The sequence below is a fragment of the Lathamus discolor genome, unplaced genomic scaffold (assembly GCF_037157495.1).
Source record: "Lathamus discolor isolate bLatDis1 unplaced genomic scaffold, bLatDis1.hap1 Scaffold_63, whole genome shotgun sequence".
Lineage (NCBI taxonomy): Eukaryota > Metazoa > Chordata > Aves > Psittaciformes > Psittacidae > Lathamus > Lathamus discolor.
This window is the reverse complement of record NW_027069381.1, coordinates 213311-229369: the sequence shown is the minus strand read 5'-3', so window position 1 is coordinate 229369 and position 16059 is coordinate 213311. Positions and strand designations below refer to the sequence as shown.

At 43.1% G+C, this 16059-nt stretch overlaps 1 protein-coding gene across 1 annotated transcript; it reads left to right on the top strand.

The window, feature by feature from the left end:
• The first annotated feature begins 1875 nt into the window (after positions 1–1875).
• On the top strand, positions 1876–12922 carry LOC136006740 (choline transporter-like protein 5). Its single transcript, XM_065664802.1, is given in 12 exon segments — positions 1876–1927; positions 3091–3175; positions 5855–5939; positions 6207–6343; positions 6478–6502; positions 6923–6953; positions 8092–8215; positions 9106–9189; positions 11787–11833; positions 11836–11898; positions 12330–12461; positions 12864–12922. Coding segments are annotated over 12 exon segments (924 nt in total).
• Positions 12923–16059: the final 3137 nt, after the last annotated feature.

Genomic DNA, 16059 nt, shown 5'->3' with positions numbered 1-16059 from the left:
TGTGTTGGCAATGATGCTGAGAGCATCCTTTCTCAACGTGACACAACGAGCTGCCGCTGGTCCCAGTGTCTGCATCAGTAGGCAGCTCTGAAGGGGCCCTGCAGCAGTGTGGGGGCTGCCTCTGGCTCCTTGTGTCTAAAGGATGAGAAAAGTGCAGGCAAGCAGCTACCCTTCTTAGTCTGAATGATATTCAGTACTGAAAGACCATCTCCTTTAGGGTTTTTTTCCACAAAACACACCTGAAATAAAAGCATTTACTTGGTATGAGGAACACAGTTCTTTTTGATAATGGACAACTATATCCATTTCATTATTTTATAGAGACAGAGAAGTTGTATAATGTTTAGTATTTTCTTCCGGTGTATCTGCTGTTATGGTTCTTACATCTGATAGTAAATATCAAGCCTAACGAAAAAGAGTCTTTGAAACAGATGGTCCACTTGTCTTGCACAGGCACGCTCTACTTGCACTGTTGAACATGCATCCCCAGCTCTCCCAGTCGTTACTCTTAATCCAACATAAAGTCCAGGAGTTCTTCCTCTCCAGAACTGGGCAGTTTCTCGTTTCCAGGTTGTCCCAGTGCTCTGCGGACAGGCTCCTGGCTGCTGTTTAATATTTTCATCAATGACCTGGATGAGGGAACTGAGTGCACCCTCAGCAAGTTCGCTGATGACACAAAACTGGGAGGAGTGGCTGACACACCAGAAGGCTGTGCTGCCATTCAGCGAGACCTGGACAGGCTGGAGAGTTGGGCGGGGAGAAACTTGATGAAATTTAACAAGGGCAAGTGTAGAGTCTTGCATCTGGGGAAGAACAACCCCATGTACCAGTACAGGTTGGGGGGTGACCTGCTGGAAAGTAGTGAAGGGGAAAGGGACCTGGGGGTCCTGGTGGATAGGAGGATGACCATGAGCCAGCAATGTGCTCTTGCGGCCAAGAAGGCAAATGGCATCTTAGGGTGCATTAGAAAGGGAGTGGTTAGTAGGTCAAGAGAGGTTCTCCTCCCCCTCTACTCAGCCTTGGTGAGGCCGCATCTGGAATATTGCATCCAGTTCTGGGCCCCTCTGTTCAAGAAGGACAGGGAATTGCTTGAAGGAGTCCAGCGCAGAGCCACGAAGATGATTAAGGGAGTGGAACATCTCCCTTGTGAGGAGAGGCTGAGGGAGCTGGGTCTCTTTAGCTTGGAGGAGACTGAGGGATGACCTCATCAATGTTTACAAATATGCAAAGGGTAGGTGTCAGGATGATGGAGCTAGGCTTTTTTCAGTGATATCCAGTGATAGGACAAGGGGCAATGGGTGTAAACTGGAGCATAGGAAGTTCCACGTTAACATCAGGAAGAACTTCTTTACTGTAAGAGTGACAGAGCACTGGAACAGGTTGCCCAGGGGGGTTGTGGAGTCTCCTACACTGGAGATATTCAAGGCCCGCCTGGACAAGTTCCTGTGTGATGTACTGTAGGTTACCCTGCTCTTGCAGGGGGGTTGGACTAGATGATCTTTTGAGGTCCCTTCCAACCCTTGGGATTCTGTGATTCTGTGATTCTGTGTTGTCTGTGCAGGGTCCAGCAGGCTTCGTGCTTTGTCATGGGGTCGTGTCCTGCACTGAGGTGACTCTTAGTTCCTGTTGTAGATCAAGCACAGGCCCTCGCTAATGGCTGCAGTCACTGTGAGTGCTGAGTTTCGTACATACGTTTTTTTGCAGGGGATTGCCTCTTCTGTGAAACACTTGTGTGGGATTTCTATAGTTAAAAAAATACACAACTGCTTTGTTTTCCCCCTCTGCTTGCTTGTGATGAGCAGGAAGGAGAAGAAGAATGCCTGGCAGGGATGGGTAAAGAAGAGAAAGGGGAAGAAACAGGCCCACAAAAGCAGTATGGAAGATGCCAGTGAAGAGCAGGGAGAAGAGAAGCAGCAGTGTCCAGCAGGTCAGGAGAGAAAGTGCCCCTCCCAGAGCAAAGTCCCAAAATAACAAAGAAGGCGAGAAGTTGGAGTCTCAGGTGAGCATCCTGCTGAGGACTGGATTTTGGTGTCTGAGAAGTTGAAAGGTGAGAAACGGTCTCTAGGTTCAGGCACGCCTCAGTCAGACACAGCAGTGAAGCAGCTATTTATTTTAACGTTTGTGCAAAAATGGGTGTCCTGGCAAGCAGGCACACATAGCAAAGGCCAAACTTAGATTTGTATTTTCTATCCAACCCACAAGTTCCCTCCCTTGTTTCCTCACTGCTTGGAGACTCCAAGATTTACAGCCTATCCGACGTGTGTAATCTATGTGCTAACTGTCCCGCCTCTGATTACATCTCCCCTTACTTGATTTCATAGGCCCCTTCCTCTTATTTCTTTATTTCCCTCCTTTTAGGGTTCGATTTCAGAGTTTTTGCTTGAATTCTCCAGTGAGTGGGAAGGATTTGAAGTGTGGGGCAAAGGGCGAAGTGCAGGGATAGAAGTCAAGAAAAAGCCATCTCTTACATTGTGCATGGTGCAGGTGGAAATGACTTGGAGAAGAAATCCTGCTTCAAAGTGGAGAAAAGAAGTTTAAAAGTTCAATATAAACCTCTTCCCATTCAGTATCATGGTTGTGGCTAGTCCGTAGAATACACAAGTTGCCCGGTGCAGACCTAATAACTGAAAAATGGGAAAGTTGCCAAGTGAGATGTCAGGAAATGTTTTAATTTCCAAAGCGAGAGTTTGTTTCTGTTCATAGAGCAAATGGGATCCATTAGATTCGGTCATTTCAATACCGTTGGAAAGTTGTCAGCACTCAGATTTGTCTACATAGTTAACTCGTCTTTCTCCTTTTGATAGCCATCAGGTTTTAAGCCCGTATTTTGGATACAAGCCAGATACATGTGCCCTGAAGGTAAAAAGTGAACTGGTTTGTTTTCTTCCTGATTCATCCATCTCGTAGTTCAGTTTAGTTTGGTTTATGTTTTGGTATTTCATTAGGAACTTTACAAATCAATACTCTTCAGTGGTGATCAACAGAGATTAAACGGTACATTAGAAATGATACATATTCAGGCTGGTCTGCTTCAACTATTAACTGTGTACACTTGAGTAACATGCTAAAAGATGATGTGTATGCTTGCAGCTTGGGTGCACGGCGACCCCAGGAGAGTGATTTATCCAACTGACAGCTACGGGCAGCTCTGCAGTCAGAAAGATACCCCCAGTGAGTGAGTACTCAATGCATTCGCATATCTCTATTACTCATGCAGTGTGAATAAGGTGTGAGGTTTCAAGTTTTTCTGTCTGCTGGGGCTTCTCTTGGGAACTTGAAGAAACAGCAACACTCTTCCTGTATTTTTATAGCACGTCAAGGTCAGAAACAGATGAGTTGCTCGATGCATGTGTAGACCCAAATTATTACTAGAATGCAGTTGTTTTCATCATTCAGAGAATCTTTTTGGTAAAGGATCAACATAGCTTTAAGATGGCGTCACTAATTGCATAGCAAGTGAGTAGCTGGCACAGGTTCTAACTACCGAAGTTTGAGTCGTTAATTTTTTTATCCACCTTGGAGCAAGAATAGTCCTAAAGCATTGCTGCCTGGTTCTTAGTTTTTCTCAACATGCACCAAATAACAGAAAAGACCAGGAGAAATTCTTGGGGTTTTTTTTCTGGTGTTTACCCAGTGCCAGTAGAGAGGAGACTGAGAGGTCTGAGAGGCAGGCAGCTGTAAGCACACCTTCCCTGGCATACCTGCCAAACGGCTTGCTGTGCTTCTCTGTTTCCCTGTGGTTTTAAATCCTGACTTGTGAGAGTGAAATGAATCCATTGATCTCAACAGAGCCCTTCTGCATGGAAATAGCTGCTCAGGAAGGAAAGATGTTGCATCGATGTTACCTCTGGAAAATCTAAGTGCTTTATGAAACAGAATTGTAAAGGCAGTTTGTTTCCCCCCCCCAACTTCTCCTTTTTAAAAAGTAAGGCACCCTTTATGCCCTTGTCACTGTCAGGAAGCTGGAGGCTCTGCAGGAAGCAAACCAGAAGCTAGTGTTTGGTAACAGCTCTCTGCTTTCTTTTCCCATTTAGTTTTCTAACAGGGAGAAAACATGAGGAAGCCTCTGTCCAAAGGGCATTCAGAAGGGAAGGAGCAGGAGATAGGGAATGGAACAGAGGCTGAGCTGGGACTTCATATCCTCCCAAGTTTTTGTTACAGAGGAAAGAGACTAAATGGTGTAAGAAGACCTGTTCCACCCTCTGAGATTCTTCACAGCAGGTTTTGGAGAGGCCAGCTTCCTGAAGAGGAAAAACTAGGAGCAAAAGTTGTGTTGTGTGTTCCCCTCACTGCACCCCTTCTCTGCTCCCCTTCTCACTCCCAGTTTGCCCTTGTGCCCTCTGAGATCAGTAGGAAGCAGTGGGCAGGTGGGTTTGGGAGCCTCAGACACACAGTGTCCGTGCACTGTGTGGTGTGTAGCCAGACCTGAGTCTCTGTTATCATCCACTCCCATTCCTCCTTCTGTTTTGTTACACTCCCATTCCTTCTTTCTCTTTGTTAATCAAATCTTCCCTTTGGTTATTTTTTACAATGTGATTTCCAGTTCCTATCCGCAAATGTCCCTCCCTCTATACGATTGCTGGAGAATAATACAGCTGCTGAGACTGCAATTAGGCACTTACTGGCTACATTGAGGAGTTTCTCATGAAAATAGAAGCCAAAAGAGACATAACGCAACCTACTGGGAAAGCAGGAGTGTTCATGACAGTAGGCCAGAAGGCCCCTCTGAACAAGTCCCTCTGTTCCCTAAAACTGGAGGTGTGGGATGTGCTCATCATGCCTTTACTGCTGCCATTATCAGGGTTTTTCTGATTTCCTGAAAGTAAGCACTGTGAAAGGCTAACCCAGGACTATGGTTTTCCTGTGTCTCTTAAGGCCTTAGTCTGAGAAGTTTTCCTTGGAAAGTGATCGCAGTCTTTGTGTTTTGAGTCTTGTGCTTGGAACAAGCATTCACAGCTTGTTCACTGCATTGGAACAAGCATTCACAGTCTCACTAAGGAGTAGTCATGAGCACTGTCAAGAAGCTGTTAAAGAGTTAAAGGACGTTTCAGTCCAAAAGTTTACTGTGTGGATTTGAAGAAATCACAGCTAATGTTAGTGAAACCGGTTTTGCCAGGATGCGTGGTTTGTTACCAGTGCAGGGCAGAACAGACCTTGGTGAAAAATGTCAGGCAGTTGAGCTAACCCCAGTTTTAAAGGGAACTTGAATGTAGAGTAAAATTCCAGAAGCTGTCAAGTGTCGGGATCTGGGATGCTAACTCCTCAGACTGTCCCTTCTTTACATCACAGGATGTTTATCAGGGTTAGGAGCAGATGCTATTATTTATCATTGTTTCCTGGACAGCGGCTTTTGGGTTTCAGCCGTAAAAAGCTTTTGGTTGATTTTGGTGCCACCTTCTGACCAGCCAGAAACAAGCAGCTTTCACAGTGCAGCGTTTGCCGATAGTGTTTTGGCACTCCGTGCACACGCAGTGTGTTCAGCGCAAGCAGAGGGACCACAAGAGTTTTTGCAGGGATATTTTACAGACCTCACTTCTCAGAGACAGAACTATGGATGCCTGTAACAGTGCCTGGGTTGTTTCAGCTTAAAAGCGTTCTGTGAAAACACCTTCTCAAAAGTTAGCATTCTTTAGCTATCATAGTTCTTCATACCAAATGCTTCTGGTTTTAGAGATGTCTTGGCATGAAACCCATAGTCTGCTTGGGATTTCTTTGGGTTTGGCTTTTTGTTTTGTGTTTGCAATATGACCGATCATGATAATAGAATTTAAATATCAATATGTGCTGTCAGGTTTTGAATGGTAGGATGTGCAAGCACCCATAATCCTAACATTACTTGTGTCCACTTCCATAGGAACAAGACCATTTTGTTTCACTTCAACATTCTGAAATGTGCCAGCCCCGTAGAGTTAATAAACCTACAGTGCCCTACACCACAGGTGAGTGAAATACCTAGATAATGTATTCTCCCTGCCTCTTAGTCATGGTGCTTAAGAAGTAGACATACGTTTGTTTGATTTAAAAATTCATATCCTTCAAAATGCACTCGCAAGTGCATTGTGTCCCTTTCCAAATGCTGCAGTAAGCATTACTGAAGGCAATTCCATAAAACAGGGCAGTTTTACAGGTGGCCTTTTCTCTTGCTTTTTGATTGCACTGACTTTCCTTACCCTTCTCTACCCCCAGTGTCCCTTCTTTTCTTTCAGCTTTGTGTCTCAAAGTGCCCAGGCAGGTTTGTGACCTACACTGATGTTCAGGCTTCCTACAGATACAAACCTGATCTGTGGAATTACTTGAGGCAGTTCTGCAGACCTGGTTTTAAGAGTCCTCACAAGGTCTGTGTGTATCAGGAGGAGATGAAATACATTTTGTTTCTCCAAGCAATGTGTAATATGCATTATTTTACTGAGCTACAGCAAAGCTTTGAATTATTCTGATTTCACCATATAAGGAGTTGTCCCATACATATGTTTTCAGTGATTTGGTCAGGGATGAAGGTCTTGTATGCACATCAAATCCCTAACTCTTTCAGTGATTACTATTTGCTTAAAGAGTATCTGCAGCTACCCATGTGGTTGAGGTACTGTGGCAAGTATCCTTTAGTACTTAAGCACTCCAAAGCGATGGAGCAGAGTGTCTCAAACCAGTTCTTAAGGCTCCTCAGTAATGTAGAGCTCATCAGTAATTTAGCTAGGAAAAGAAGTCTGTCTTTCATGGAACTGATTTTGGACTCAAATGTACTGTGCTATTTCTCCCACCTCTAAACCACCTTGCAATTCAGCTATGTTAGTTATGTTAAATTCTTACTCTTCTTTAAGAGAAAAGGAAGGGGGAGGCAAGGAACGATCACCCAGTCATTACTGCCTCACCTGCCGATCCAAAGTGAATAGGTCTTTTCTTTTTTGTCACTAGAAAAGTAAAGAATAGTCTGATGAGCGTTCCAAGCAGGCCTTGTGAGTGGTTCTATTTCTTATACATATCTTAGCAGATTGTAAGCGTCCACATGAAATCACAAGTCCAGTGTGAAAAGTGTTTTCTGTCAAGATCATGAGGCACTGGCTCTTACCTGGCAGTGGCATCCATTCAGTTTTAAACAGTTTGAAAGTATAAAGATTTATCATCATTTTTTCTAGAGAGCCATCCATGGACACTTGGAGTGTGATTGGGTCAAGCTAAGCTCTTTCTTGCTCTTGAATCATCACTGATAAGAAATGCTTTACAGCACAAACTGTGCCTTCCAAGACACGTGAGCACCCAGACCAAGCCAAGCTGTTGGCATGAAGGAAATGCCATGACTGTAGAAAGGCTCATCTGGGCAGCTGTTGAAGTTCAGGTGGTACTTGAACCCAGTTACAGGGCACCTTGCTTTTCAGTGCTGCTCATAGTGCTGCCTATGCAGGGAGGCAGAGGAATTAAGGGGACAAAAAGCTGTTTTTGTCACTGTGGTCAGCAGCTGTTTCTGTGCAGACAAGCACAGGTCTCAGGGCTCAAGAGTATCTGTCACTGACCTACAAGCTCATGCAAATAAGGGCCTGCTGTTTATTTTTCCATGCTTTAAAATAGAGATTGCGTAAAGCAGGCACAGGCTGTCAAAAAGAGAAAATAATGGATGAAATTATAAAAAATTAAAAATCTGTACGAAAACTGATGTACTGACCCAAAAGAAAATCATTTGCAAAGAAACTCTTATCTTCTTTTAGGCTGCAGCAAGAGGTGAAGATCACAGAGGGAGGCAAAGAGACATGTTAGTTAATTATTTCCTGAGAATAACTGGGGGGTAGATATTGCAGACTGAATATTGAGCCCAGGCATCAGTGCTTAATGGAACCTGATAAAGGAAGTGCAGAACCAGTAGATAAAGGTGACGTACAACTGTGTAGGAGGACTGACCTACTCTTCCCTTTGGAATGGAAACAAGGACTTGGTGCAGCGAAGAGCAGGGCAACATAAATGAGTATGTGAACATCTGTCCTTGTCTTTCTCTTTTATAATCTCCTCCTCCCTCTGTCTAACCCATAGTTTCTGTCTTTTTTCCATTGCTTCCTTTTTCCATTGCTTTCCATTTCTGCTTTCTTTTGGTATTTTGAATAGCTCTTAAGAGATGCTTCCTGGACTTCTCCACAAAGAATGGTGTGCTAGCCATGGCAAATCAGACTACCTTCAAAGATGGAAGAGGGAAAACAAGAAATGCAACCGACCTCAGGGAAGCTGCAAAGTAGGTTTTACCCTTCTTAAGTGCTTGCGTGTTGGATTCTGAGACTGTGAAAATCATTTAGGAACTGAAAAACAAAGATCAGAATCTGTTGTATAAAATGGCTGAGGGTATCCAGACAAGACTTGCTGGTAGATGGTTTCTGTGCCTGAGCACTTGCAAAGTTCCAGTAGGGAAAACCAGCACTGTGGTATGCAGAAATGAGCAAGGAGCCGAAAGCTTTAGTGTGCCTCAGAATGACTGTCCGGTTTTAAAACATTCCACTTGGTTTTCCTAGCCAAAATTAGTACCAAGGAAAGTTAAAGGAGGTTCAAATTGAAGTCTTCATGCAGCAGGACTTGGGACAGCCAGTGATGGCCTCAGCTCTTCCTTCCTACAACAGCCTTCCTACTACCATGGACTGTCCTAGTACTTTGGCATCTCACTTCATCAGCGTGTTCCTGTTTTTAGCATGTGTCTAAGGGACAAAAGGCAACATCCTGTGCTCTGATGCCAGACAGCACCTCCCTTGCAGATGGACAGCAAGCATCTCCAATCCTGGGTAGCAACCAGGATGAGAGAAAACCGCTGCAATAGCCTCCCTTTTCCAGCTGCTCTCCATCCTCAGCCTGTCTGGAGCACAGGGGTACCTTTTCTTACCTCTCAATCTGAGGCTACCACATTCTAGCACCTTACCAGCAGTGCTAACACCTGCACTTCAGGAAGTTTCCTTCTTCTGGCATCTACAACTACATTGTTTGTTCTTTGATAAGATGATTCTTCATTTCTTCTTGGGAAAATGTTAATATGGGCAAGCACTTTTCAGAATAGGAAAACAACTCCAAGAAGTCCTCCTTTTGCTTCACTGAGCTGTTTTCTGCTTCTCTGCTAGTAACAGTCTTGTCTTTTCTCAGCAGCATCAATAATATCCTGGATGCAAGATCAATTGGAGTAAAAAGTTTTGAAGACTATACTATTTCTTGGTTCTGGATTTTAATGTGAGATTCTAACGGGTATTTTTATTTTCCAAACTCACTTTGGAGCATGTAGGGAATTGAAAAATAGATCACATACGTGTTTGTTACCAAACCTACTTTTAAACTCTGCTGTAATGTGTTTATGGTTCTGTACATGAGGTGAGGATAGCACAGCATACATGCATACAGTATGGTCTGGAATAGCTTTTTAATATCCTACCAGGCAGAAAACCAAGAGGTGCTATCTTGTGTTGCAGGACCCATCTGTGCAGTAATTCCAAACCTAAAAAATCTTGATTAAGAGCCTTTCAAACTGATTGCAGTTGCTAAGTGTCATGAGTATCTATATAAAACACATCACAATTTCCAAATTGATACTAGTGATATGTAGTTATATTCATTATAATACATAAATGCAATCTAACTCCGTAAATCCAGTGCAGCAGGCAAAGCAGCTTAAAGAACAAAAACTACTGAACAGAGTTAGCTTTATCTTGCAACTATTACTCAATAGTCAACAATTAGTAAAAATGCAGCACCAAAACAAAAAAAAGTAGCTATTTTGCTGAACCAAATATGTAAGTATATGGGCGTAAATGGCCTAGATCTGTTATTGAAATCAGGCTTATAGTGCAGATTCTTTCAAAGGGGATACTGCTCAACAGATGGGCTGGAGAGAGAATTGATCATTTTCTGAACAGACTTTCTCTATAGTGAAGCCAGTTTCCACATTTCAAATAGGATACTTTTTAAGGAATTATTGTTACTTTTAAAGTAGTTGGATAGAATTTTCCTCACACTTTTCACCAAATGACAGCATGCATCCAATGATTTGTGGGCAAACATATTAAAGTGCTAGAGTTTGGGTGATGAGAGCGAAGGCCTGATGGTGAAAGGAGGCGGGATTAAAAATCAAATATGGAATTGCTCTGTTCTTTTTACCATACTCCCAAAGAGCTGCTGCTTTCAAGGCTCAATTGAAGGGAACCACTCTATTGTATTGTATGTATGTATGTATGTATGTATGTTGTTACCATGTATTCATTCAGTTTTGGTGTTACTAGGTCTCATGTAAATCTGAAGCTAACTGTAGAGAAAGGTAACTGCTTTAAAGAACAGAGTCAGGAACTCCAAAACAACAGCTTTTCTTTTGAGGAATACTTCTGAATTTCAAACAAGCCATTTACAAAGAGAAAACACAGCATGCTGGGAAGCCTTTAAAGGGCTTGGACTTAAGACAAGTTTAACTAAATAAACTCATGTTCTTTTCCTTGTCCCTCTGCCTGTCTCACTTAGTTTGCCCAAAACATCCGATTTTGGTTGTTTGTGATCAGGATGACCCGTTTTTTATCTTTAGTCACTGGCTAAATAAACTGGGATCGTTCAGAAGAGAAGTTCCTGACCACAGGCAAGAAGAGGGTTTAATTTCTTTTGAGTCTGTTCTAATACAAAATTCTGATGTAACACCTCAAAATTCTAGAGAAATAAAATGTTCTGTGAAGCCTCTGAGCTGGATCTTTGTTGGATAGAACCATTGTTCACACTGCTTTATTTGCATTGCTTTAGACGATGCCCACTGAGTAAAAAGGCCTTTTGCAGTCATTCTTTCATTTCTGACTTGCTTTCTGGGAATGAAATGAAAGCAAATATTTCCTTACCACAGACTTGATAAAGACACTGAAGATGTCTTTCCTAGGGGTCCCACTGATGGCTCTTAACAGGTTCTTTTTATGCATCACTATGCCCTGATCATTTTTTTCTCCAATGGGTAGAAAGAGTCACTGGTTTTCCTCCTAAAATGAATTCTTTTTTTTTCTAGGAAAGCTCCTCAAATGTTACTTTCCTAATATTGTTTCTGTGCAAGCAGGGATTTTAAATGGAGGACATAAACCAGCAACCTCCCCACACACAGGTATTTGTGGCGTATCAAAGATGGGCTTCAGTTCTGGTGAAATCCAAAGACCTTTTTTAGGCATCTCGCTTCCCTTTTATAGTCAACTAAGCGCTAAGCAGTAGTTTTTCATTTGTCTTACTACCTTGTCATCCTGATTCATCAAAACCGCTAAGGTTTACAAATATTTACATTGTTTGGTCTGGTTTTTAGTTGCACATCCCGCTTTATCTTGCAAACCACCTGCTTTGTTTTGGTAACTGATCTTTACTTTCTTTTCATTGTTCTCTTTATGGTTCCCAAGGCTTAAGCCTAACCAGGGCAGTAACACCTGGATCCATTTTGTTAACTATTTCTGTCCTGTTACCCACAGGTATTTCTCCCGTTTAACTCTCCGTGCTGTAGACTAGGCCATGGCCTGGAAAAGGCTGTGAGCTGGTCAGCCAGTGTACATGACCAAACCAGACCTGCACTGGTCCCATTCAGATGCCTGAGAACTTGGTGCGTGCAAACCTTTCTGGCTGCATCCAGTGAGATCATTATATATAATCTGTTTCTAACAGCAGAGACCCATGAGGAAATATTACATAAGGAAGATTTTGAAATACATTTTTGCAAACCATTCTCCTACATGAGATGAAGTGACTGACCCTCATCTGGAGTAACAGACATACAAGAAAGATTCTCACACTCGTTCTCCCTGGGTTTCTGTGTCTCATCTTTCTAGTGGGCTGTTCACTGCAGTGATTGTGAGTCTGCTCATCTTTGTGTTATTGAGTTCACAGCTGGGGTTCTCTTCTGGATTTTCATCTTTGGTGTGACTGGAATTATAGGTTATGGTAGGTGTAATCTTCCAGCCTCTGAGGCTGTTTTCCTTATTGCTTAATTTTGGGCAAGGAAAGTAAGTGATTACATCAATTAAATGCTGTAGTTGGGAGAACTAGTGCCTAGGTTTAGACACAGTTAAATGAGAAGGGCTTAAATGGCAGCGAAATTTAGTAAGAATCCATCTGTGCTGATGTGCCCCAGATATAGTAGCCTGAACTATCTACCCCCAGTGTGCTTAGTCTGCATTCACTTGTACTGATCTTTCTTTTCTGTAGATGTGATGTTATAGCTGGCTAGTCTTGCAGTAATATGTGTTTAGGTTTTGCTTCCCTGATGTGCTGAGGACAAAACATTTCACTTGTCAAAGATTTAAATAACCCCAGCCTTGTCTTTGCACTCTTCAAAAAGGCTCATTTGATATTGATTGATTAATTTTTAACAGGCATCTGGCATTGTTGGTGGGAGTACGACCATCTTAAAGGAATACCTGGATCTGACCTAACTGTTTCTGATACTGAATTCCAGACAGACTTCAGAGCACACCTGCAGCTGAGGCAAACATGGTTAGCATTTAGTAGGTGCCCTTTAAACTTGGTACCTGTTAATGGATGTTCAGGAAATTCAGTCGCTGTGTTGCTACAGTTTCTGCCTTGTTAAATCTTCTCCTCCACATATGGTACTCATAGAAGTAAGCAGAAATCTCTTTCTTTGTATAGTACAAAAATCCACTTTTTCTGCAAGTCTACTAGTGTATTTGTAAGGGGTCGTAGTGCAGTCACACTAGTGATGAGAGTGAAAAAGGCTTGTGTTACTAGCCTTCTACTTCCTGTGTGTTCAGTCTTCACAATGGGGAAGCAGAAGGTGGTAACTAAGTCCTGATGAAGATAAGGAGGAGCATTTTTCTCTCTCAGTCTGTTTATGCCCCCTCCTGGAGGGCCCCAGAAATGAGATTAATAACTCTGCGCATCTTTTGTAGACCTGTTTACATTCAGGTCACTGAATTTTCTTGGAGGCTGGCCTAAGGCTGTGAAATGAGCTATCACAAATGTCATCACTTCTGATTTTCAGAAGTGCTTCACGGCTTTCTCTTACAAGGGCAGTGTATTTAAAGCAATCCTACTGGAACAAGATAGCCTGCAGTGTATGCATCCCTCCCAAGGGAAGGAAGGGCACAAGAGAGAACAAATATTGTCAAATACTACTTGTGCTGCTGTTACTGCTCTATAAGCAGGCACACAGGCACTAACTGATGATAAATGGCACGTAACCTAAAACACTGCCTCTCCCTATTGGTAGCTAAATTAATAGAGCAGTAGTTTACTGCTTAAATATGCTTTCTCTGCTTTGTGCCTTCAAGTAACTGTGTTGGATCACTGAGCTCACGAGGATCTTTCCATATTGCTGAGGCAGAGCCTTTTAGCATGCTGGCCATAGAGAATATTATGATTTTATTGCATCTTTCCTTGTAACTCCCCTGCCTGATTCTTAGCAATGTCACTTTCAGATTAGTAAATTGAGGTACTACTAATTGGGACAAGCTACATTAAATTAACTGAGTTGAACTGGATTGATACCAACTTGAAAGGAACTGGCCTATGTATTCCTTCATGGAGAGCCATATCAGAAATAGGTGCTGAAATGTGTGTAACTAAAACTTTGTTCTGAAGAAAGTCTGTGGCTCTGAGCACTACAGGGGTCACTTGCCACGTGCAGTTCTGATGGCGAGGGTTACTGATTGTGCTTGGGATCGCAACTGAACATCACCTCTGACTATCTGGGTCTGGATTCTGAGTTCATAAACTTCCTGCTGGGAAGTGATAACATTCTGTAGTTTTTCAGCAGCCCAGAAAGGTCACTTGAGGGTGATGGTTTTACTCTCATGCATAGCGCATGAGGTGAAGCTCTGTGTGCAGTTACTGTAAACCTAGCAGCCCATGCCTTGTATTCGGGAAGATGCAAAACAAGCTGCTAACGACTGGAAATCAAATTGCATTTTTCAATACCTTTTAACTACTCTTTCAAAAATATTGCAGTTGTCTTGAAATCCATAGGTGCAAACAGTTAATGGTCATTACTCCGTCCATGCTGTCAGCGGTAACCAAGAGGCCTCCCATGAGCTGCTGCTGCACACTGCTAGTATGTAGTGACTGTGTCTGCTGTGTGCCTCTTACTAGAGTTCTGCATCTCTAGACTCAGAGAGAAATCGGTGTGTTGCTCTTCAGGTCCTGATTGCACACGAGGGTTCCCTTGTGCTCTCCCAGCAGTTACTAGTTTAGCAGCAGGAACTGGGTGACTTTGTCTGCTTTTACATTTTGGAAACTGCCTCCTGCCAAACACATAGCAACAGAAATGCCACAAGTCAATCCTGCAGGAACTACTAAGAGACAGAAAGGTTTGTGATAAGCTTACAGAGTCACTGGAAAGACAATTTAGAGTAACAGAAGAGGTAGGAGGCCAGAATGTGAAGAGAACCAACCTGTAAGCTTCAGTGAACCAAGCCCTGTTCTCTGCAATCCCATGCCATGAGATAACCCAGCTGGAGGTGCTCACATCTGTGGCCGCTTTACCCAGCAGGGCTGTATTCACTCACTCGCTTGCAGAGAGGAGTCCCTGGAGGAGTAGGAGCTGATGCGCTCAAGAGTCTGCCAACAGTGAAAGGCCATTCTTCTTTCTGCCTGCCAACAGCCAAAGGTAGGCACCATTCATTTAGGGCATGTGCAAGGAAAGTCACGTAGTCACAGGAAGTTGTTAGGCTGTCCTGGCATTATAAAGACAAACTGAATGTCAGGCCCAAAAATAGTCAGTACTTAAGGCAGGCAAGGGGCTGGGGACAGAGTCCTCAAATGCCAAGTAGCAAGAAGTAATTTCAGGTGTGTAGGAGCCTAGGGAAGAGCATATGAATTGAGCAGGGTGGGACAAGGGAATAAAGGGTCATTACTGCAGCAAGATGTGATCGAAATGGGTTTGTGGCCTGCAAAGAGCTGGATCTGTGAAGCAGTAATGGAGAAGGAGAAAGCAGAAGACAGCCTGGAACATGGCAAATTGATGATGTTGATTGTAGTGCTGCTGATAAAAGTGGAGTGGTAGAAATGGCAAAGTGAAGATGTAAAGATATCTGAAGAAAGAGCCCGCAGTATTCTGAGATCCCAGCTCTAGATTATGCTACCACTATCATGGAGTAGCTCAGAGTAAAAAGGATGATGCTAGAAGAGGATTGAAAAAAATCTTGTTTCTTAAATTGCTGCAGCTTACTGACAAGTTTTGTTTTTTTTTCACAGGGCTGCTGGCTATATAATGTCTATGTTGTTCTACCCAATTGTCACCTTCATACTGATTGCAGTTTGTATTTCCTACAGGGCTGTAGCAGCTGTGTATCCTTCTATCTGTGTACCTCTCTGGAGGAACAGTCTTCTGGTCTACAAGACCAGGTAATTCTCTGCTGTTTCACCGTAGCCAAACCAGCGTTACAAGGGCTATTTGGTCACTTGGCACTTGATGCACCAGTGCACTCTTCCTCACTGGGCATTTGCGTGTGATGTAGCAACTAGACAGTGAATTCAATTTCCTTAGAAAGAACTGGACTAAACCCCATGCCAAGGCAGATGGTCATGCAAGATCTTTTATACATAAGGTTGGCTTCAAGGGGTGAAAAGGGAACTTTAGCAAAGAATGACTATGGCCTTTCTCAGCTGTATGCTCTGTAAACCTGATGTTAATGGTCGCTTAGTTGGCTTGGGTGGGCTCCACGTGTGTTTTGTACAGAATAATGTAGGAAAGGAGTGAGAGAACATAGTGCGCCCCGAGTCTTCTAAATTGCCTGACAGCAGCCACTGTCTGTTCCTGGAAAGGCCAGGCTTTGGCAAGGTGTCAGAAAGGGGACAGTCACGTTTTGCAAACAAATTGTTCTTTTTCATGCAAAGAGGGCCATGGCATACAGCTCTGGGATGAAGTCTGCCTTAGTTCTATAAGTAAGGAAAGTATTTAGTCTTGTCTGTGACCCTTCATACACATCTCTGCATAGCAAGAGCAGTTTTTCTGTGAGCGGCACAAGTGTTTTAGAGCTCGTGGTTACCCACTGCAGACTCCTGAGTTGCTCAAAGCCCACAGCTCTGTGATTCCTCCTTAAAATACCTCATTTAGTATTTTGGCAACATCAGGAAAACCTGTGTATA